Source organism: Rutidosis leptorrhynchoides, chromosome 1 (genome assembly GCF_046630445.1).
Source record: "Rutidosis leptorrhynchoides isolate AG116_Rl617_1_P2 chromosome 1, CSIRO_AGI_Rlap_v1, whole genome shotgun sequence".
Taxonomy (NCBI): domain Eukaryota; kingdom Viridiplantae; phylum Streptophyta; class Magnoliopsida; order Asterales; family Asteraceae; genus Rutidosis; species Rutidosis leptorrhynchoides.
In genome coordinates this window covers 108,403,649-108,426,700 of record NC_092333.1, presented here as the reverse complement: position 1 = coordinate 108,426,700, position 23,052 = coordinate 108,403,649, and the positions used below count along the sequence as shown (strand labels likewise).

The window sequence follows — 23,052 nt, the reverse complement described above, 5'->3', positions numbered from 1 at the left end:
TGCCTTCACCATATTCTCTAATCTCAACGTTATCGAAAGAAACCTTCCTTGAATCGCTTCTACCCTTAGAGTGGACTGACCTGGAGGGATGGCTGCTACTTTTTGATTTCTTCTCACAATTTCTACAATTAGGTTTAATACACGAATTTTGTTGGAGACCCTTGCGTGCCATGGATTTAAACCTCGTAAACTTGGAAGATGCGTTATGTTTACACATTGATCTCCAGTAACAATTGTTACAGAATGAAACTTCCTGAGCACTCGACGAATGTTTAGAACCGCAATCATTCCTATTCAATTTTACACCACGTTTGGATGGGATATTGGTCGTATTACTTGTATTACTTTTTGATTTATTTGGACAATTAGACTCAGGCCCATAATGCCTTTGCTTATCACTTTCCCTACCTTGATCCATTAAGTTAACAGGCCTAACACCAGTATTTTCATTATTAACGTTGCATGGGTTAAATGGGCTTGGAGGCCCATCAACATTATTCTTATTTGGATCCAGCCGATTACTGTACCCATCCACCCCAACTGTTTCATTAACTTCATGGATCTTGGAAATAGACTCGTTACTTTCCTCACCGCTGCCCAAATCATTACCTCTACCTATCGAATCCTTGAAAATTGGAGAGTCTTTTTTGGGACAAGGGTTTGGGTAATTATTACTCAAGGTTTCTGCCACAATTTCCTCAGTTTCTTCAAAAAGTTTTCTGGTCCCAAAACAGTCCGACCCTACGTCTTCTAACGGTACCTGAGCATTCGTTGCCGGACTCGGATTTGCCGCCGGACTTGTGTTAGCCGGAATGGGTCCATCAACACCTTCGAACCACCCTTCATCCCCATTATCATGTAGATTTCCTGACCTGTATTCATTATCTGATAGCCCTAAATAATCGTCATCTTCGTCTTCAAATTGGTTGCCTTCATCATCATCATCGTAAGCATCATCAGAATGGTTACATTCATCATCATCAAATTGGCACTTATGATTTAACTCACTATCATACTCATCAGAATCAATGAAGTCGGAGCTATAACACGAACTTTCATTCCCACTAACATCATCTTCTTCCTCATTATTAACAACAATGTCCCTGAAAACCTTCTTTTCTTCTTGTACGTTAACAAAATAAGTTCTTGATTTGTGAACAAGTTTTATTGAATCATTAACAAAATCAGGTTCACTTAGTTTAACAAAGACTCTTCCATGTGATAGTTTTTGGTGGCCATGAAGCTTGCAGTTATCCAACTCATAAACTACTCCCCACCATTCAGCGATCAGCGATCGAGGAGAACGTACTATCAGACCAACAATGGACCGGAACACCATAGATTTTTAACCAAGCCATCCGACCTTCCGGCCAATATTCATCGTTCCACCATTGAACCTTGTGTATCCACTTTCTCAGCGGATGATCTTCCTGACTTACCACCTCCTTAGCAACATCATTTGAGTTGAAGATTATCATGATACCTAACCCTCCAAGGACCTTAATTTGTAGATCATTGAACCCCTCCTCATCACAGATCTTTTGAAGATTCCTAAGAATCCTGGGACTTTTGGCATCACAAATAATGGCATTCTTCAATAGTACATCATTATCGTTATTCTCGCCTATGTTTACCACCTTCGTCTTCTTCTTCTCCTCGTTTACCGATTCTCTGTGAGAGTCTTTCTTCATGTTTAGTTTATCCCTCAGGTCATTCTTCTTCATGTTCAAACTATCCCTCAAATCACCATTAACTTCATCTTTCTTTTGCCAGTAAGGTTTAGTTCTGGGAAAAATACCTCCCGAAACCACCTCACAAAATCTTCTTCCATCATTAAATCTATCGACCTTCGGATTACCCCAATCAAAGGTTCTATCACCAACCCCTTTCGGAACAGATTTGACCTCAGGCTTAGGGCCTCTAATCGTTGCCTTGAAAACCCTAATAGGATCGCCCTTAATCTTGATAGTTTCAGGGACTTTAGAAGCCTATTCTCATCTTTAACTTCACCAAACCTCACAAATGCGAAGCGCTGACCGTTGTGCAGTCTCTTCGAAGCCACATACACATCTCTTACAGCACCGAATGGTTTGAACAATTTCCAGAAATCTAACACGACCCAATCGTCCGGAAAGTTGAAGAACATGTACGATGTTAAATAATTCCCGCTTAAACTCTTGTATCGATACCCGTAGTCACCGTTGTATCCATCTCGGACCCTTACCGTGCTCGCCCTCTCTCTCTCTCTCTCTCTCTCTCTCTCTCTCTCTCTCTCTAAATTCTCTCTCCTCTCTCCCCATTACTTAATGATAAGACTATTTGTTAAGTGAACATATCCAAGGCGTATGATCTAACGTGGCACAAAAGTCACACCTTGCTACGGGCTGTGGGTTTTGGGCATGACGGGGTAGGTTAGAATCCCACCGGAGCAACAACTTACATTTTGTGAGAATTCGACTTCTGTGATTGTTTTGGGAGAATCCCCACTTTAGCAACACGAAAGTATGGATGTTTTTTTTTTTTTTTTTTTTTTTTTGATTGGTGTGTGTTTTCACAAACAAAACTCTCACTCACTAATTTATTTAATTAACTACTGTATTTAATTTTTTATCAAAGAAAAATAAAATGTCGTGTCAACTACATGTCTACTCCATACCTAGTATAATACAACGTTTTCAACTCACACTCCTATGTTGTAAAAAATACTTCTAACTCACACCATCATTCTCATAACAAAATGATCTAAGACCGGTCCCAACGGTTTCTTTTTCACTCGCCACTGGCCCACATGGCCTTCGTTACCTTGTTTGTGCCATAGGAACGAATTCGCCACCCCGCCGGGTTCGTTACTAGCTTTCACTATCGATTTGGCGAACTCTTTAAACTCACTTGGGAACCACTAGATCAGATTATGTTTGAAACGGCTATGCCACATCAGCTATAAATATTCAAATTGGATGGATATATATTTATGGGCAAATTTCACTAAAAGTTAACATATTTACCTCAATTTCTTATTTTATGTAATACATATTTATTTCAACGATTAATAATTGTTTTATTACAAGTTAATCAAAAATAGGAGTATCGTTATTTTAAGCTAAAACTTCATAAAAAAATTAAAGATACTCCATTTTTTTTAAGTAAGTCATATACAAGTTTGTTCATTGACACTTACTTGAGGATAACGAACATATGCAAGTCTGATAATTGATGCATACATGTGCCATTAATCTTCTACGATCATATTACGAACATAACGGAAAATTAAGTAACTATCTAGTTCGTAAAAATCATCATTCACGGGGTCTTTCATATCCTCAGGTAAGTGCTAATGATCACGTTTGCTTATGATTTACTTAAAAATTGGAGTATTATTAATTATTTGACGTAGTCCTAACTTAAAAATAACAATAACGATACTTCTCTTTTTGATTAGTATTTGATAAAAACAATTCTTTAAACGTTAATATAAACATAGATTATTGAGTTATAAATGTTACCTTTTAATAAAATTTGTCCTATATTTATATATATATATATATATGAAAGATGTAATATTATTTTTTAAATAATAATCAAACTCATTTTACACTATATAAATATAAAAACTTTTAATCATAATTAACAAAAACTTTTTAAATACTACCTACATCTAATATATATATATATATATATATATATATATATATATATATATATATATATATATATATATATATATATATATATATATATATATATATATATATATATATATGAGAAAACTTAGCACACATATCTAATCTATGATGCAAAGAATATATACTCACATAAAATTTCCCACACATAATTTGAAAATAATACATAATATTTGATACAACTACAACTCATGGTCGGATATTAGGACGAGTAACCTGTTACACATCACCCAATATATCCAATATATATATAGGGGTTCAAAAAATTTTGTTTAATATTACATACTTAGAGGAATATTCATTTCAATCCATAAATTAAGTTGAGATCAAAGGGACCAATGAGAGCGTGACATGTGACGCGAAATCACATGTGATTGAAAAAAAATTCCAAAAAATATTTTTTTTAGAAAAAAAATATTTTTTAAAAAAAAAAATTTTTGGGAATTTTTTTTTTTGAAAATTTTTTTTCCTCAAATTTTTTTCTACAATTACATGTGATTTACCTGCACAATCACATGTGATTGAATTGTATAATCACATGTGATTGAATTGTACAATCACATGTGATTGACATGTATAATCACATGTGATTGGATTTAACATGTATAATCACATGTGATTTTTTTTTTTTCGAAAAAAAAAAATTTTAATTTTTTTCTCCAATCACATGTGATTTTCGCGCCACATGTCGCGCTCTCATTGGTTCCTTGGATTTCAAGCAAATTAATGGATGCAAGTGATTATAACTCTACATACTTAAGTTCATTTGTTAATTAAGAGTATAAAATATATAAAAATATAAAAAGATTAATATCGACTTTACATAGATGACTTTATTATTAAATTTTTTTTTTAAAAAAAGAAGGCAACAAGCAATTTTTATTAATAGAATAATGTACAAGATAGCAATACAAGCATAGAGGACATGCATTTGCTACTCAGAGAAGGGACTACACAAATAAGCTGCTATGGAAATACATCAGGACAACACGAGATTTCTGTTTGACAACATCTTGTTATGTATGAAAAAAATTTCGTATATAAAAGGTTCACTTTTATTTATTGAACATGAACTATAAATATAAAATGACGACCCTGTTAAACCCCATAATATTCGTGATTGATTGAACGGAGTAATTTGATTGATTCCTAAACGGTATACAAGTTACAAATATATAGAGATAGTAAACCTAACAGCTAGCAGGCACGCAGGCCCATAATACAAAGACAAAGACATGGGCTCGCAGGCCCGTAATATAATCTGCTAACATCCCCCGCAGTTGGAGCGGGAGTATTGCGAACGCTTAAACTGGACCGAAACTCATCAAAAAGTGCGGAAGGAAGCCCTTTGGTGAAGATATCCGCGAACTGATAGCGAGAAGGTACGTGTAGCACGCGAACGTGACCTTTGAGCACAAGGTCGCGAACAAAATGAATGTCAATCTCGATGTGTTTGGTGCGTTGGTGCTGAACAGGGTTGCCAGACATGTAGACGGCACTGACATTGTCACAGTAGACGAGAGTGGCGGTGGTGAGTGGACAATGGAGCTCACGAAGAAGGTTTCGGAGCCAACAAGTCTCTGCAACGGCGTTGGCAACGCCACGGTACTCTGCCTCGGCACTAGAGCGTGACGGAGTGAGCTGTCGTTTGGAAGACCATGAGAGTAGGTTGTCCCCTAAAAACACACAATACCCAGAAGTGGAACGCCGAGTAGTCGGACAGCCGGCCCAATCAGCATCCGAGTAGGCAACAAGAGAAGCGGTGGACGAGGCATAAAGCTGAAGCCCAAGATCCATAGTACCCTGAACATATCGAATGATCCGCCGGAGAGCAGCCATGTGAGGCTCGCGAGGGTCGTGCATAAAAAGGCATATCTGCTGGACAGCATAAGAAATGTCTGGCCTAGTAAAGGTGAGGTACTGAAGGGCACCTGCAAGACTACGATAAAGAGTGGGATCCTTAACAGGAGGACCACTGGCGGAAAGTTTGGTGCCCGTGTCAATGGGAACCCGACTGGAGTTACAACCAACCATATCAGCGCGCTCAATGATCTCAGACGCGTACTTTTTCTGGGAGAGGAAGATCCCGGAAGGAGTACGTGTGACGGAGATACCCAGAAAGTAGTGGAGAGGTCCCACATCGGTCATGGAGAACTCGCGGTGTAGGGAGTCAATAATGCGCTGCAGAAGATGAGTTGAAGAGGCAGTCAGAATAATGTCATCAACATATAACAGAAGATAAGTGGTATCGGTGCCCTGTTTGTAAATGAACAGGGAGGTATCACATCTGCTGTGTTGGAAACCAATACGCTGAGCATATCCAGCAAACCTCTGGAACCAGGCACGAGGAGCCTGCTTTAGCCCGTATAGAGATTTCTGTAGAAGACAGACATAATCCGGGTGAGTAGAATCACGGAATCCTGGTGGCTGATGCATGTATACTGTCTCAGATAGATGGCCATGAAGGAACGCATTCTTGACATCTAGCTGGTGAATGGGCCAATGTCGTGATGCAGCAAGGCTGAGAACAGTCCGAATCGTAGCCGGTTTGACAACCGGGCTAAAGGTCTCATCGCAATCAATACCGACCTGTTGGCTGCGGCCGTTAGCAACAAGTCGTGCCTTATACCTGCTCAAGGAACCGTCAGCATTGAACTTGTGTTTGAAAAGCCACATGGAGCGAACCATGTTCGTGTCCGAAGGGCGAGGCACAAGTTTCCAAGTATCGTTTTTAATTAAAGCATTGTATTCTTCGGTCATTGCGTTGTGCCAATTGAGGTCGTTGAGAGCGTGGGAGTAAGATTTAGGTATGGGAGTAGGGGTAGAGACATGGAGGTTAATACGATCGACCGGTTTAGTGGTACCAACACGGTGTCGAGTGATCATGGGATGAGTTGAAGTGGCGGTTGGTGGAGGCGGGGAATTTGCAGGAGGGGAGGTTGGAGGAGTTTGAACTGGTGGGGGAGGAGATTGAGGAGGTGGAGACTGTGGAGGAGTGGGAGTTGGGGGAGGTGGTGGAGCGGGAGTTGTGTCTGTGGTGGGATAAGTACGAGAGTAAAGGTTAGGGGGCGGATCAAGGAAGTCATAGGTGGGAGGAGCAGAGGTGGCTAGAGAGCTATAGGGAAAGGAAGTCTCGTCGAAGGTAACATGTCGAGATAAGATGATTTTGTGGGTGGTGAGATCGAGGCATCGATAACCCCGATGGTTGGATGGATATCCGAGGAAGATGCAAGGTGTGGAGCGTGGGGCAAGCTTGTTGGTGGTGTTTAAGTGAGGGTAGCAAAGGCATCCAAAGACACGTAAAGTGAAGTAATGCGGAGGGGTTTTAAAGAGACGTGTATGGGGGATTTCGTGGTTTATGGCGGAGGATGGTAGAAGGTTGAGTATGTATGTGGCCATGTGGAGGGCTTCGACCCAAAAGGTTGGAGGGAGATGAGCTTGAAAGAGGAGAGTGCGGATAAGATTATTAATGGTGCTGATCATGCGTTCGGATTTGCCATTTTGTTGGGAAGTTTGGGTGCACGAGAGTCGTATTTGAATGCCATTGTTACGAAAAAGTTGGTGTATTTTGTTATTATCGAATTCCCCACCCTGATCACATTGAAAGGCTTTGATTTCATGGTTGAATTGAGTTTTTATGTAAGTACGAAATTGCACGAAAATAGTGAATACATCAGATTTGTTACGTAAAGGAAACACCCGTAAATAATGCGAAAAATGATCTAAGAATATGACATAATATTTATAACCACCAAGACTCGGAACTGGAGAAGTCCATAGATCCGAGTGAACAATATCAAACAAAGAAGTAACATTAGAAGTAGAACTAGTAAATGGAAGTTAACTAGTAAATGGAAGTTTAACGTGTTTGCCAAGCTGGCACGCATGAAAAAGTACATTATTATTTTTATTATCACATGAAATTAATTGCTAGAACAAAGACGACGAAAAACATCAGTGCTGGGGTGTCCAAGACGCTGATGCCAAATGCTGGAAGTAGTGATGAGAGCATGATGAGGAGAAGTAGCTGATGGAGTGGTAATAGGGTAGAGATCTCCGGTGTTGTCACATCGGAGGAGCAGGCGGTGTGTCAAGTAATCCTTCACAGAAAAACCAAATTCATCAAATGTAACAGACACTTTATTATCACGAGTAAAACGACGTACAGAAATAAGATTTTTAACAATGTTGGGAGTGACAAGTACGTTTGATAGGTGTAATGGACGGTTAATATTTGGCAAAACGCTATGGCCAGAGTTGGTTACGGGAATTGGATTCCCGTCACCAACGGCAACCGAAGGATATATACAATAATTAAATACAGTACTTAGATTATTAATGCTAGATGAAAGATGTGTGGACGCACCCGTGTCCATAGTCCATCCTGCGTTGCTGTAATCCGGAAGAGTAGTGGTACTAAATGCATTTGGAATTAAAGTCTCCTGACCATAAGTGGGCTGAGGTTGTAAGCCCGAAAAACCAGGCGGAATAGACCCAAATTGAGGCACGTTTCCATGAGGACTGGGCTGTCCGATCTGCGCAGGCCCAACAGTGTTCGGAGAGGGTGAGTACGGGCCCAGTAAGCTGGGTTGTGTGATATGGGCCTGAGGGGAATAAGGCCCGATGGAGTGCTGAGCAGTAGGCCGAAATAAATGTGACTGGGCTGGGGTAAAACGTTGGGTCGTATGATTAAAGTTATTAATCAAGTTCTGTTGAGCCTCAATGATTTTTAATAGATGGGCTTGAGAATTACCAGTAGGCCGATTAGGTGAAGAGGAAGTGTGCCCAGTAGCCCAATTGTTGTGATTTGACCCCGTTGTACCACTGCCCTGGTTGCTTCGATTGTGCAGCCGATTAACCCCGTGGTGTAAGTATCGACAATGTTCCCCAAACCTGCAGTACCCACGTAAATAACCCCGACACACTTGTTGCGAGTTGTTCGATGGTGGAGTTGAACGAGTGTTTCCAGCGAGTAGGACCGTCGGACTCGATGGCGTGGAGTTTGTATCAATCGAAGTATGAGTGGACCGATTCGAACGCATCTCTTCCAATGTTATCATTGACCGAACAGTTTCCAAACTTGGAAACGGATTGCTGTGGAGAATTATGTGAACCGCATGAGGGAATTTGTCGTTCAAACCGTTAACCGCATATGTTACGAGATCGTCCTCTTCAATAGTGGATCCAAGATTGCGTAATAAGGAAGACAGGGAAGCAAGCTTTCGAAAATAGGCTTCAACCGTCTGATTACCGATGTCGAGGGCTTTGAGTTGAGCTGTGAGTTCAACGGTTTTGGCTCGTTTATTGTCTTGAAAAACTTTTGCTAAAAATTCCCAAGCTTCATGGGCTGTCTTTGGTTGTGCGTTTAACACGCGTTCAAGAAGTGACCCAGAGATAGTGAGGAAGATCCAAGAACGAACAACGGAGTCGGCCTTGGACCATTCGGCAGTTGCACGTTCTTCACTCGTGGACGTGCCTTCGATAAAAGGGAGGACATCAAAACCGGTACAATGGGTGGTAAAAAGGGTGCTCCAATGACTATAATTAAGTTTAGCAAGGTCGAGTTTAATGGGGATTAAATGACTAACGGATGTAACCGTATAGATTTTATCATATTTTGAGGTGTTAGCCATGAATAACAATGATGAAGGGAAGAAGAAGAGGAATAGCAGGCGGCTAGGGTTGTGTGGAGAAGAAGAAGCTTGTTAGAATTTAGGAGAGAATTGGGGGTTGGCATCTGATACCATGTTAAACCCCATAATATTCGTGATTGATTGAACGGAGTAATTTGATTGATTCCTAAACGGTATACAAGTTACAAATATATAGAGATAGTAAACCTAACAGCTAGCAGGCACGCAGGCCCATAATACAAAGACAAAGACATGGGCTCGCAGACCCGTAATATAATCTGCTAACAGACCCTACTAAGACTCAAGTGAAGAAGCTCATAAATTTGAGTGTACAATTTTAAAAATATATAGAACTAACACTAGAGTCCGAGAGATAAAGGCAAAGTCTCACATGCTTAAAATGACAAACATGACAAATCATTAGAGACTTCGTTTAATTACATATAAAAGTATGATTAGAAATAAAATGGCAAAACATATCACTTCAAGGAGACCTAGTCATTGATGCTACGTTGAATAAGAGGTGATTTTTTTTTCGTACAACGATATCGGCATCAACCAGAGGGATCTAACCACCTTTGCGATCATATGCCACCCACACACACGTTAAAATAAAACCCAATTCACGACGATGTTGATAGTACCATCGAAGGTTGGGAAAACTCTTCCGAAACCTTCCCAAATTCGCATTGATGTTGACAGTAGCATCAAATGTTGAAAAATCCCGCTTAGAGTGATAATCGAACCTGGGTTGTCAGTACCCCAAGTTGAATCCCGCCTCATACCACCCAATCCAAGGCTTCCTTGGTTGAATAAGAGGTGATTTGGTTGGAGATTCAACTATGAGACAGACTTCGTGACTAGATACAAGTCTCTCGTGTTGTCACATTGGTGAAGGAGTTGATGAGTTGAATCGTCTTTCAAAGAAAAATTAAATTCGTCAAATTTTAGTGAGATTTTGTTAAGACGTGTAAATTGAAGGGATATAAATATGGTTTTTGACAATAATAAGTGTAACAAGAACATTATGTTGATGTAGGACAGTAGGAGGCGATGAAGAATTGACACAGTACTAACTACGTTACAACTAACACTGATGGGTGTCCCGTAACCAAAAACGGATATGGAATTATTAAACATAGTACTGAGTACTAAGTTAAGTATAGATGATGCGAGATTAGAAGATTCACATGAACTCATATTCAGAGTCTGCATTTCCAAAGTCTTGCATAGTCAAACGTTAGACACACGTTGAAATTTGGTTTTTTGGTTCACTGTTATATAAAAGTGGTTAAAAGAGTTTGATGCATTTTTCCATTAAAAAAAAAAGTAAAAGAGGTTGATGCATTTGGCAGGACCGACTCAACATTTAAAAGCCCTAGACGAAAATAAAAATGAGCTCACATATACGTTAAAAATTTTTACTACGCGTTCCAATTTATCTATTTATTTACTTACATTGTCTTTAACTATTAAAAACAAGGTATTTTAACTTTAATTGACAATATTTTATTTAATTTAATTAAATATATTGAAAAAAAATATTCTAAATATTCAAAATTTAAGTCCTTCTAACTCTTTGGGCTCTAAGCAGTTGCTTATTTTGCCTATATTCGAAGACACCTATTGTTGATGAAGCACAAGGTTACACTTTGCACGTCCAGTGCATAATACTCTTTAAGAGGATGGGTATTTGACTATAACAGGCCATTGTCACGGACTTATCTCGATAAGCTCACGTGCGTCACTTAGTCTCTACTAAGTCAGCCTTACTCGGACCTTATAACGATTCAAGTAACCAAAAGAGAAAATATTATAGAACAAGTGGAATTGAAGAAAATACTTATATTGCTTGAGAATGTTTTACAAGAGAGAATGTTTGAGATTTGAGGTGTGGTGTACCAAATGAGGCCACCCCTATTTATACTACTCATATCACAAAATGGATGGCTAGGATTAAATACAATGGATGACTAAGATCTAAGAACTAGAAGCTTCATGTATCTAGATATTTCCATGAACATTCTATACCATTCCATGGAAGAACTCATGGGAAAGTTCTAGTGAACTTCCATGAGTGTAACACCCGCGTTTTGGGCCTAGATGAAATGACCATTGTACCCTTAGGGTATGGTGTAATTAGTGATTTTAATAATTATATGTTTATAATTATTTGGTTATTTAGTTGAGACCAGTTTGTGACAAGGGTCACAGAACAGGTTCGCTTGTTGAATTTGAACTCCGTTAGGGCCTCCTAACGATGTACGAAAGATATTAGATAACTGGTAAATACCCGTGTGTCGTGGGGTATGGGTTTTAAACCCCTTAAGTGTATGTATCTGCTTCTTTCACCCATTTTTCTAGACTTTTCCTAATTAAGAACGTACCTAACTCCTTCATCCTCTCAAACCCTAAAGATCAAAGCTTGTTAGTTTGTTGAATTCGAGTTAGTAATCTGTTACTTGTGTGTTGGTGATCATCACAAGGTAAATGCTTCGTCGATTCATGCTTTGATTCTTGTTGAAATTGGGTTTTTTTTGTGTTCTTGACTAAAAGTGTGAAATTGAGCTTGGATCTTCATGTTTGATGTTTGTTATGCTTAATTGATGTTAGAAATAGGTTGTATATATGTTTAGTAACTTTCTTGTGCTTAAAATTTGGTCAAAAACACTTAGAAATCGAGTTTTTGGGGAAGAAATCACAAAATCAGCGAAATTGGTTCGAAACCCAGTTTGCTACGGTACCCGAGTTGCTACAGTACCTCGAGTTGCTACAGTACCGAGTTGCTACAGTGTCACTATTTGCTACAGTAGCACTGTTTGCTACAGTGTCACTATTTGCTACAGTGCCCGAGTTGCTACAGTACCCGAGTTGCTACAGTGACCGAGTTGCTGCAGTGTCACTATTTGCTACAGTGTCACTGTTTGCTACAGTACCTTTTATGAAATTGAAACGGGCGTAACTTTCAAAACGTAACTCCGTTTTTGATGAATAAACTATCGTTAGAATCGTAATAAAGAATACTTTTCAATGATGAACTTTTAATAAACTAGATCAAACTGTTTTTGGTCGGAAAAGGAGTTTTAGTGTGTATGTCGTGTTTTGCATGCACCTGTATGCCATTATTGAATGGAGTCATGATGTAGACTCATAAAATTATGAATATATGGTGTTATGACCTAATTTATAGTATAATTTGATTATACTATTGATTGAGATATGTATATTGACTTCGTTGTGTTGTTCTCAGGTGATAAGAACAAGGAAGAAGCTCAGAAGTAAGATAACTGAGCTGTAGCTGGTAATCGGTGAGTGGGATTATCTCCGGGTGTAGTATAGAGTAGCAAGTTGTGCTACTATGTTATACTGTTTTAGTTGCTATGCTTAGTAGATATGTTGTAATAATGATCATCGTAGAGTTGCCATGCTAGTCGTAGGGACAGTTGTTCGTAGTGGTAGTTGCTTAACAGTTGTGTGCACAAGTTGTAGTTGCCTGTTAGAACCTATTGTTGTTAGGTTCAGCTCAGAGAGGTCAACCTTGTTGTGGTTGGGTCCAGTTGGCTACTGTTTGTTGAGTATAGTACTGAATGACGCATCACCTGCGTGTGGATTTACTATGCTGGAGATTCAGTAGTAAGGACTTTCGGTAGACGCTAAACTGATCAGCTAGTGGTCGTGTGCTCGTACAAGTCGCCGAGTCTCTAGTTGGAGCTTAGTTGCTAGTTGATTGTTGCCAGTTGCTAGTTATTAGTTGTCAGTTGCCTGTTATGAATTGCTGTAGTTGTACAAGTTGGTACTTTATGCTAGATCTGTTAGATGATTCCATTCACTTAGCCTCGTGCTAACCCCCCTCACCTCCTCCCTTGCAGGTTTTCGATCTTAGTGCTGGTAGGGACGGGAGTTGGGTTGACGATATGTTTGACAAGACGAACTCTGATGTCTTAACTTTTATAAATATGTAACTAGTTGTTTAACGTAACACCGGTTGTTTGTAATAAGTAACTAGCTAATGATTTGTGATAATCATGTTCGTAATTAACTAAAGGTATTTATGTGAATTAAGACTTCCGCTGTGATTTAAAAAAAAAAAGCAGGGTGTTACAACTTGGTATCAGAGCATAGGTTTGGCCGCATGTACATTGTGTTGAATGTCATGTTCCCAAACCTTGTGTTGTGTCAAACATATATGAGAGAACGGGTTAAGTGAATGTAGGGATTACATGTGTTAGTTGATAGGTACTAACCTGTTTTCCACTAAGAGTTTGTGTGAGATGTTGTGGTAGTGCAGATATGGCAGATAATACAGGAAACGCAACTGGTCCGTCAGCCCCCAGAACATTCAGAGCCCCAGATGAAGACGGATATGTGTCAGAAGAGGATCCGCAGGAACAAATTTTAGATTTGCAAAGTAAGTTAAAGGAAACACGTGATCAAATAAGGGAATTAGAACAATGCCAGGTAACCGTGAATCCAAGTGGTAGTGTACCGAATCAGACGATTAGTGGGTATCCGGTGCAGTCAAATAATTATCAGCAAATTGGAAGTGCTTTCCAACAACAGCAATGGTTACCACCTCAATATCAGTTTCCTCAACAGTTTCAGATGCCACCTCAGTTTAATCAACAGTTCCCAAATCAGATGTGGGGTCCGTATCAGACTCCGATGTTTCAACAACCAAAGAAATGTACCTTCAAACAGTTTCTGAATTGTAATCCACCAGAGTACTCAGGAAGTTTTAACCCAACGGTAACACTTAACTGGTTAAGAGAGATAGAAAAGGTTTTTGAGGCCTCTCAGTGCGAACCAGAATTACAGGTTATTTATGCTAGTCGTATGTTGAAAAATAGGGCAATGGTTTGGTGGGATACGGTTATTTCTAGTATACCAAAAGAGCAAGTGAACATGATTACTTGGGAACAATTTTATAGTAAAGTTTGTGAGCAGTATTGTTCGTCTTATGACCTCAATCGAATTAAGACGGAATTTCTGGCAATGAAAATGACACCTCAGATGACGATAGATGAGGTGATTGAGCAGTATATGGATAAATTAAGGTTTGTGCAACAGTGGGTTCCAGATGAGCAGTCCAGAATTCAGCACTTTGTTAATATAATTTTACCGGAGTACAGAACAATGGTTAGGATGGCGACGACGTTATCGCAAGCGTTTGTTATGGCAAAGATGGTAGAGGATGACGTCAGAGCAGCAAGGAATAGAATAGTAGGTTATGAGATGCCACAACAAGATCAGGTGATGAGTCATTCAGACTCTAGGTCAAAGAAGTCTGTTAAGTTAAAACAGAAGAGTGGGTCAGAACATAGTGGGTCAGCATCAAGTCAGAATTCTTGGTGCTATAGTTGCAGATCATCTCATAGTGGTCCTTGTTCAGATTCAACCAAAAGATGTTTGAGATGTGGTATTGTGGGGCACGAGATTCGAATGTGTTCATTCCAAGAGGATGTATGTTGGAAATGTCATCAAGTGGGGCATAGGTTAGCTCAGTGTCCGTATGTAAGAGGATCAGGTTCTGGGGCGGGGCCAGGAGCGCAGTCGGGATCAGTAGGTGGATCTTCTGGTTCTCCAGTTGGGCAGAAAAGAAAGAATCCACCTACGGCAACAGCAAGAGCTTATCAAATGGTTGCAGATGCAGATGTTGATTATGATGTGAATGCAGGTATGATTCAAAATCCTCGTACTGTTTAGTTGTATATATGTATAATTGTGTATATATACATATATGTGTGTTTTAGATTGATAAATCTTGTTGGTAGTGTAAGATTTATTTTGTTATGCTATGTTGTTGTATGCTTAGTTGCGACCCTTGTGTGTCTGGTTGGGTAAGGGAGACCTTTAGGTTAATTTTGAGATTGAAAACTGTGACTTTGATAGAGATGTGTTGGGTACCCTGATGTAGTGGACTTTTTGTCGACATGAGATTATATGATAGTAACACTGTTGTAACAGATATGATAGAAAGAGGACTGTGCTGATTGGATAATTCCTTTGCTTAAACAGATGTATGATACTGCTAGTTGAGCGTATTTTTGACATTAATGAACATATGTTGCGATTTCCTATGCTTGTTGGATGTGTAGTAATGTTGGTAGATTATATTTGAGTATTTGATGGACAATGTTTTGAGTAACTATGATTGGACAGATGTTGTGATTGATTAGTCATAAAGTAGTTAAATTAATTACCGATGCTTATTGAGGAGATTGATTGGACATAAGTTAGTGAATGAGACAAGTAGAATTTTTCCGTTACGAGCAACTCAGAATGAAGGTATGATTTAGGATAATATGCTTGTGTCTGGCCAATAGAAGTATATTGTGATAAATCATACGGAATTTCTGGGAAGCTGAAGGAAAATTAGGCGGCCTGTGCTATATTGGATTGTGATGTGACTGGATATGAGATGAATAACCTGTGAAGTTCTGTTGACTTACGAGGCAATTTCGTAGACATAGGTATAGATTTTAGCATGATGACTAATTCTATTGCCTAAGCTTTGGATAATTGGGAAAAGTGGACAGTATAAAGAGTTGAATTGGATGACAGATCGTGAAATTTATGATGCGGAATGGCGAAGAAACACGAATTTGACTCTGATTATTTGACTTGATCGTGTAATTTGTGGGCTTAAGTGGATTAACGGACGTTGATCGATGAAGATATGACAACTTATTTTGTACCGGGAGTGTATTGACGTCAAGAATCTCATTTCCCTATGCAATTGTGGTGGATATTGTCGGTATTAGGGATAAGATTGATAAAGTTAACCGTGTGTTTTGGCGGTTCGAGTAACAATTTTTGGGTTTGTTGACCATAGTTGACCCGATTCCGAGGACGGAATCTCTTTTAAGGAGGGTAGATTTGTAACACCCGCGTTTTGGGCCTAGATGAAATGACCATTGTACCCTTAGGGTATGGTGTAATTAGTGATTTTAATAATTATATGTTTATAATTATTTGGTTATTTAGTTGAGACCAGTTTGCGACAAGGGTCACAGAACAGGTTCGTTTGTTGAATTTGGACTCCGTTAGGGCCTCCTAACGATGTACGAAAGATATTAGATAACTGGTAAATACCCGTGTGTCGTGGGGTATGGGTTTTAAATCCCTTAAGTGTATGTATCTGCTTCTTTCACCCATTTTTTTAGACTTTTCCTAATTAAGAACGTACCTAACTCCTTCATCCTCTCAAACCCTAAAGATCAAAGCTTGTTAGTTTGTTGAATTCGAGCTAGTAATCTGTTACTTGTGTGTTGGTGATCATCACAAGGTAAGTGCTTCGTCGATTCATGCTTTGATTCTTGTTGAAATTGGGTTTTTTTTGTGTTCTTGACTAAAAGTGTGAAATTGGGCTTGGATCTTCATGTTTGATGTTTGTTATGCTTAATTGATGTTAGAAATAGGTTGTATATATGTTTAGTAACTTTCTTGTGCTTAAAATTTGGTCAAAAAAACTTAGTTATGTTAGAAATAGGTTGTATATATGTTGCTGCAGTGTCACTATTTGCTACAGCGTCACTATTTGCTACAGTACCTTTTATGAAATTGAAACGGGCGTAACTTTCAAAACGTAACTCCATTTTTGATGAATAAACTATAGTTAGAATCGTAATAAAGAATACTTTTCAATGGTGAACTTTTAAGAAACTAGATCAAACTATTTTTGGGTCGGAAAAGGAGTTTTAGTGTGTATGTCGTGTTTTGCACGCACCTGTATGCCATTATTGAATGGAGTCATGATGTAGACTCATAAAATTATGAATATATGGTGTTATGACCTAGTTTATAGTATAATTTGATTATACTATTGATTGAGATATGTTTATTGACTTCGTTGTGTTGTTCTCAGGTGATAAGAACAAGGAAGAAGCTCAGAAGTAAGATAACTGAGCTGTAGCTGGTAATCGGTAAGTGGGATTATCTCCGGGTGTAGTATAGAGTAGCAAGTTGTGCTACTATGTTATACTGTTTTAGTTGCTATGCTTAGTAGATATGTTGTAATAATGATCATCGTAGGGTTGCCATGCTAGTCGTAGGGACAGTTGTTCGTAGTGGTAGTTGCTTAACAGTTGTGTGCACAAGTTGTAGTTGTCTGTTAGAACCTATTGTTGTTAGGTTCAGCTCAGAGAGGTCAACCTTGTTGTGGTTGGGTCCAGTTGGCTACTGTTTGTTGAGTATAGTACTGAATGACGCATCACCTGCGTGTGGATTTACTATACTGGAGATTCAGTAGTAAGGACTTTCGGTAGACGCTAGACTGATCAGCTAGTGGTCGTGTGCTCGTACAAGCCGCCGAGTCTCTAGTTGGAGCTTAGTTGCTAGTTGATTGTTGCCAGTTGATAGTTGCTAGTTATTAGTTGTCAGTTGCCTGTTATGGATTGTTGTAGTTGCTGTAGTTGTACAAGTTAGTACTGTATGCTAGATCTGTTAGATGATTCCATTCACTTAGCCTCGTGCTAACCCCCTTCACCTCCTCCCTTGCAGGTTTTCGATCTTAGTGCTGGTAGGGACGGGAGTTGGGTTGACGATATGTTTGACAAGACGAACTCTGATGTCTTAACTTTTATAAATATGTAACTAGTTGTTTAACGTTACACCGGTTGTTTGTAATAAGTAACTAGCTAATGATTTGTGATAATCATGTTCGTAATTAACTAAAGGTATTTATGTGAATTAAGACTTCCGCTGTGATTTAAAAAAAAAAAGCAGTGTGTTACAATGAGGTTCTCGGGCCTTCTTTGATTTTCACATATTGGGCCATAAACTTAGTGGGTTGGGCCATAAAATTTTTGGATTGTGACATTCTCCCCCACCTAAGCTCACGACGTCCTCGTCGTGTGATCCTCGTGATACTTCTTGATTTTGTCTGTGAACTACCACAATAAGTCTTCGGCCTCCCAGCTTGCTTCACTATCGGGTAAGTTACGCCACTTAACTAGGTATTCTCTATAGCTCGGCATACCTCGTCTTTGTACCGTTCAATGTAACAAGATATCTTCCATCTCACGATCAAACGAAGTCGCAACTGCCATTGGTGCTCGTTTGGAAACTCCTCGTTCTGGTTCTTCCTCGTCCCCATGATAAGGTTTTAGAAAACTTACGTGGAAGACTGGATGAATCTTTAACTTGGGCGGTAGTTGGACTCGATAAGATACGTTCCCAACACGTCCAATTACTGGGAATGGGCCTTCATATCTCCGGATCAATCCTTTGTGCACCTTCCTAAATGTTTTGAATTGTTGAGGTAAAAGCTTCACCATCACTTGGTCCCCAACTTTGAACTCAACATGTCGTCTTTTCTCATCCGCCCATTTCTTCATTTTCTTGGCCGCCTTATCTAGTGATGCTCGCACCAAGTCGGCTTGTTCGTGCCACTCCTTCATCGTTCTATAAGCGGCTGGGCTGCTTCCATCATATGAAGCGGCCAAAGCATTCGGGGTCAAAGGTTGGCGTCCTGTCACCAACTCAAAAGGACTCTTCCCCGTGGACTCACTCCTTTGCATGTTATAAGAGAACTGAGCAATATCAAGGAGCTTAGCCCAATCATGTTGATTTGCACTTACATAGTGTCGAAGATAGAGCTCCAATAGTGCATTCACCCTTTCTGTTTGTCCGTCCGTTTGGGGATGAAAACTCGTGGAGAAATTCAAGTCCGTCCCCATGATCTTGAACAACTCTGTCCAAAAACGCCCTGTGAACCTCGGATCTCGATCACTTACTATCACATGTGGTATCCCCCAATACTTCACCACATTCTTGAAAAATAGTTTTGCGGTTTCATCCGCGGTAACTTCGGATGATGCGGCTATGAAGGTACCATACTTAGAAAACCGGTCTACCACGACTATAATACTCCCACACCCTTCCGACTTGGGTAAGTAAGTAATGAAGTCCATGGAAACACTCTCCCATGGTCCTTTCGGTGTAGGTAGCGGCTGTAATAGTCCTCCTGGTTGGCGTTGCTCTATCTTGTCTTGTTGGCATATTAGGCATGTCCGCACGTACGTCTCTACGTCGTCTTCCATCCTTGGCCAATAATAAGTGCCTTCTACTAATGCCAGCGTCCTCTTGATACCTGGATGACCAGCCCACTTTGAATCATGACACTCCTTCAAGATTGTCCGTCTAAGATCACCCCACCTAGGCACATATAACCGGTCTCCTTTGGTGAATAATAGATCACCCTTGAGCCAAAACCTTCGCGTTTTCCCATCTCGAGCCAATCCAACAAGGTTTTTGGCTATAGAATCATGCTCTAATCTCTCCTTTATACGATCTTGAAGGAAGAATTGTGGTTTTGTGATCGCTGCAAACTCCGCCTTACAACTTAGGGCATCAGCTACCACATTGGCTTTCCCAGGTTTATACTCCAACACATAGTCAAATTCGGCTAGGAAGTCTTGCCAACGAGCTTGTTTGGGACTCAACTTTTTTTGAGTTTGAAAATAACTCGTTGCCACATTATCCGTCTTAATCACGAACCTTGATCCCAAAAGATAATGCCTCCATGTCCTCAAACAATGAACCACTGCCGTCATCTCCTTCTCCTGCACAGTGTACTTCCTTTCCGCCTCGTTAAGTTTTCGGCTTTCGAACGCGATTGGGTGACCCTCTTGCATTAGAACTCCTCCAATAGCAAAGTCCGATGCGTCTGTGTGTAACTCGAACGGAATGGTCACATCTGGAAGTCTCAACACCGGTTCTTCCATGACCGCTCCTTTCAACTCTTCGAATGCTGCTTGACATTTCTCATCCCACAACCAAGCTTTGTTCTTCTTTAACAATTCTGTCAATGGAGCCGCTTTCGCCGAGTATCCCTTGATAAAACGACGATAGTAGTTTACTAAACCAAGAAAAGATCGTAAATCAGTCACCTTCGTTGGTGCCTCCCACTCTTGAATTGCCTTGACCTTAGCCCCGTCCATGAGTAACTTCCCATTTTTAATTCGATGTCCAAGAAAATCCACCTCCTCTAATCCGAATGAACATTTCTCTAGCTTCACATACAACTCGTTGTCCCTTAGTACTTGGAATACTTGCTTCAAGTGCCTCACATGATCTTCCATGGTATCGATATACACGACTATGTCATCCAAGTTCACCACGACGAACTGGTCGAGGAAGTGGTGAAATAATTTGTTCATCAAAGTACAAAATGTGGCAGGGGGATTGGTTAAGCCAAAGGGCATGACTAGGAATTCATAAGCGCCATACCTCGTCACGCATGTGGTCTTAGCCTCATCTCCTTCGGCAATTCGGACTTGATAATATCCCGATCTCAAGTCTAACTTGGAGAAGTATCTCACCTTCCCAAGTTGATCGAACAAATCAGCAATAAGTGGGATCGGGTATTTGTTCTTGATAGTTACTGTGATGACCCGGAAATTTCTGACCAAATTTAAACTTAATCTTTGTAGGATTAACATTTCTGACACGATAAGCAAAGTCTGTAAAACTGAATCTCAAAATTTTTGAACTACTTTCATATATTCAAATACCTTTCGGTTATTCTTGACGATTCGTGAACAATTATATGTATATAGATACATATACATATATATATATATACTATAACTTGAAAATGTAACAATGTATTAATTGTTTGATACCGTACATTAAACTTATTGGTTTAAATATTTATTTGAATATATATGATAAGTAGAATATTAATTATATGAATAACTTGCGACGTATATTTAAAACGTGTTTATAAATGTTGAAAATATATATTAACTTGGTCATAAAATGATTTGTTATTATATATATATATTAACAAATAGCGAGACAATGATTTATAGAAGTAAATGACCAAAACACTCGAAAGTTTAAGATATACTTTGAATGATATAGTTTATTGATAATTTAACACTATATTTTGACAAAGGTACGAGTCACAAAACGTAAATTGCAAGTTTTATAAGCGTACGAAAATGCGTTCGAGAAACCGGAACCGGGACATAAGTCGAGTGACAACGTACGAGTCATCGGAACGAAAATTACAAGTCAACTATGCACATGAATTTAATATAATATATAATTAATTATTTAAATTATATATTTTATATATATTATATAATAATATGTCGACAAACAAGAAAACAAAAACATTTTGAGCTGGATCAGGCGGCCATGCGATAGCATGGAAAATACACTAAAAACTCATGCGATCGCATGGGCATCAGATTCCAAAAAGTTGCCTATAAAAGGCCAGTTTCTGCTCGAGTTTAAATTTCACATATACTACTCCCTCTAATATTATTATTATTTATTATTTATATTAATATTATTAATATTATTATTATTAATATTATTATTATTAAGATTATTATTATTATTTATTTTATTATTATTATTAGTAGTATTATTATTATTACTAATTATATCACTTAAAATACTACGACGAGGTCATGAGGGTGTCACTTTCAAAATGGGTTTTCAAGCGGGATAGAGCTAAGAAAACTATGGGTTATTACTAAGGAGGTTTTGAGTATTGTTCAAGTGTTTTGCTCGTGAGTCAAACTAGTATTTATCATCTCCGTTGCGTCTACATACTTTCCTACAATATTGAATCACAATATTGATACGTTGAGATCTACGATTAATTTTGCATTCCGAGTTTCGGTCACTTTTTGGTAAATGACCTTATGTGCTGCTAAGGTGAGTTTCATTTGCCCTTTTTACCCTTTTACATTTTTGGGCTGAGAATACATGCAAATGCTTTATTAACTGTTTTACAATATTTATATGCGTAAGTTTCATTTGAATCCCTTTTACTCTTTACGTTTTTGGGCTGAGAATACATGCAAATGCTTCATTAACTGTTTTACAATATTTATATGCGTGAGTTTCATTTGCTCCCTTTTTAATTGCTTTTGCAATCTATATTTTTGGGCTGAGAATACATGCACTTTATTTTAAACGCAATGGATACAAGTACATACTAAATTCTACACCGAGTTTGAACCGAAAATCCCTTAGCTTTGGTAACTAGTAACTGCCGGTTATAAGAACTGGTGGGCGCGAGTAGTTATATATGGATCCATAGGGCTTGATATCCCCGTCCGAGCTAGAGCACTAGCCTTTTAACGAACGTATGCTATTTGAGAAGCTTACACGTTGGTTTGCATGTATTATTAAAATGATTATACAAAGGGTACAAAATATATATACGTTAAGTTTAGTTACCAGGGTGCTCAATTTCGTAGAATATTTTGATAAACGTTTCTGGATGAAACAACTGAAATCTTGTGATCCATCTTTATATACAGATTATGCGAAACATATAAACTATGAACTCACCAACCTTTGTGTTGACACTTGTTAGCATGTTTATTCTCAGGTTCCCTAGAAGTCTTCTGCTGTTTGCTTATATGTTAGACAAGCTATGTGCATGGAGTCATACAGGGCATATTTTTCAAGGAAACGTTGCATTCACTAAATCATCACCATGTATCTTATTTTGACTGCATTGTCAACGGAATTACTATTGTAAACTATTATTTACGGTGATTGTCTATATGTAGAAATCATCAGATGTCGAAAACCTTTGATTTAAATATTCATTTATGGTGTGCCTTTTCAAAAGAATGCAATGTTTAGAAAAAGTATCATATAGAGGTCAAATACCTCGCAATGAAATCGATGAATGACGTGTTCATCCATATGGATTTGGAGCGATCGTCACAGTTGGTATCAGAGCGTTGGTCCTAGCGAACCAGGTCTTG

At 38.9% G+C, this 23,052-nt stretch overlaps 1 protein-coding gene across 1 annotated transcript; it reads right to left on the bottom strand.

The window, feature by feature from the left end:
- Positions 1-7,603: 7,603 nt before the first annotated feature.
- On the bottom strand, positions 7,604-9,313 carry LOC139888073 (uncharacterized). The gene has a single exon (XM_071871109.1). It carries the CDS (start codon positions 9,311-9,313, stop codon positions 7,604-7,606), a length of 1,710 nt encoding a protein of 569 aa, XP_071727210.1.
- Positions 9,314-23,052: the final 13,739 nt, after the last annotated feature.

Coding starts and splice junctions, on each gene's coding strand:
- LOC139888073 (XM_071871109.1), bottom strand. CDS start 9,313: ATGGCTAACACCTCAAAATATGATAAAATCTATACGGTTACATCCGTT.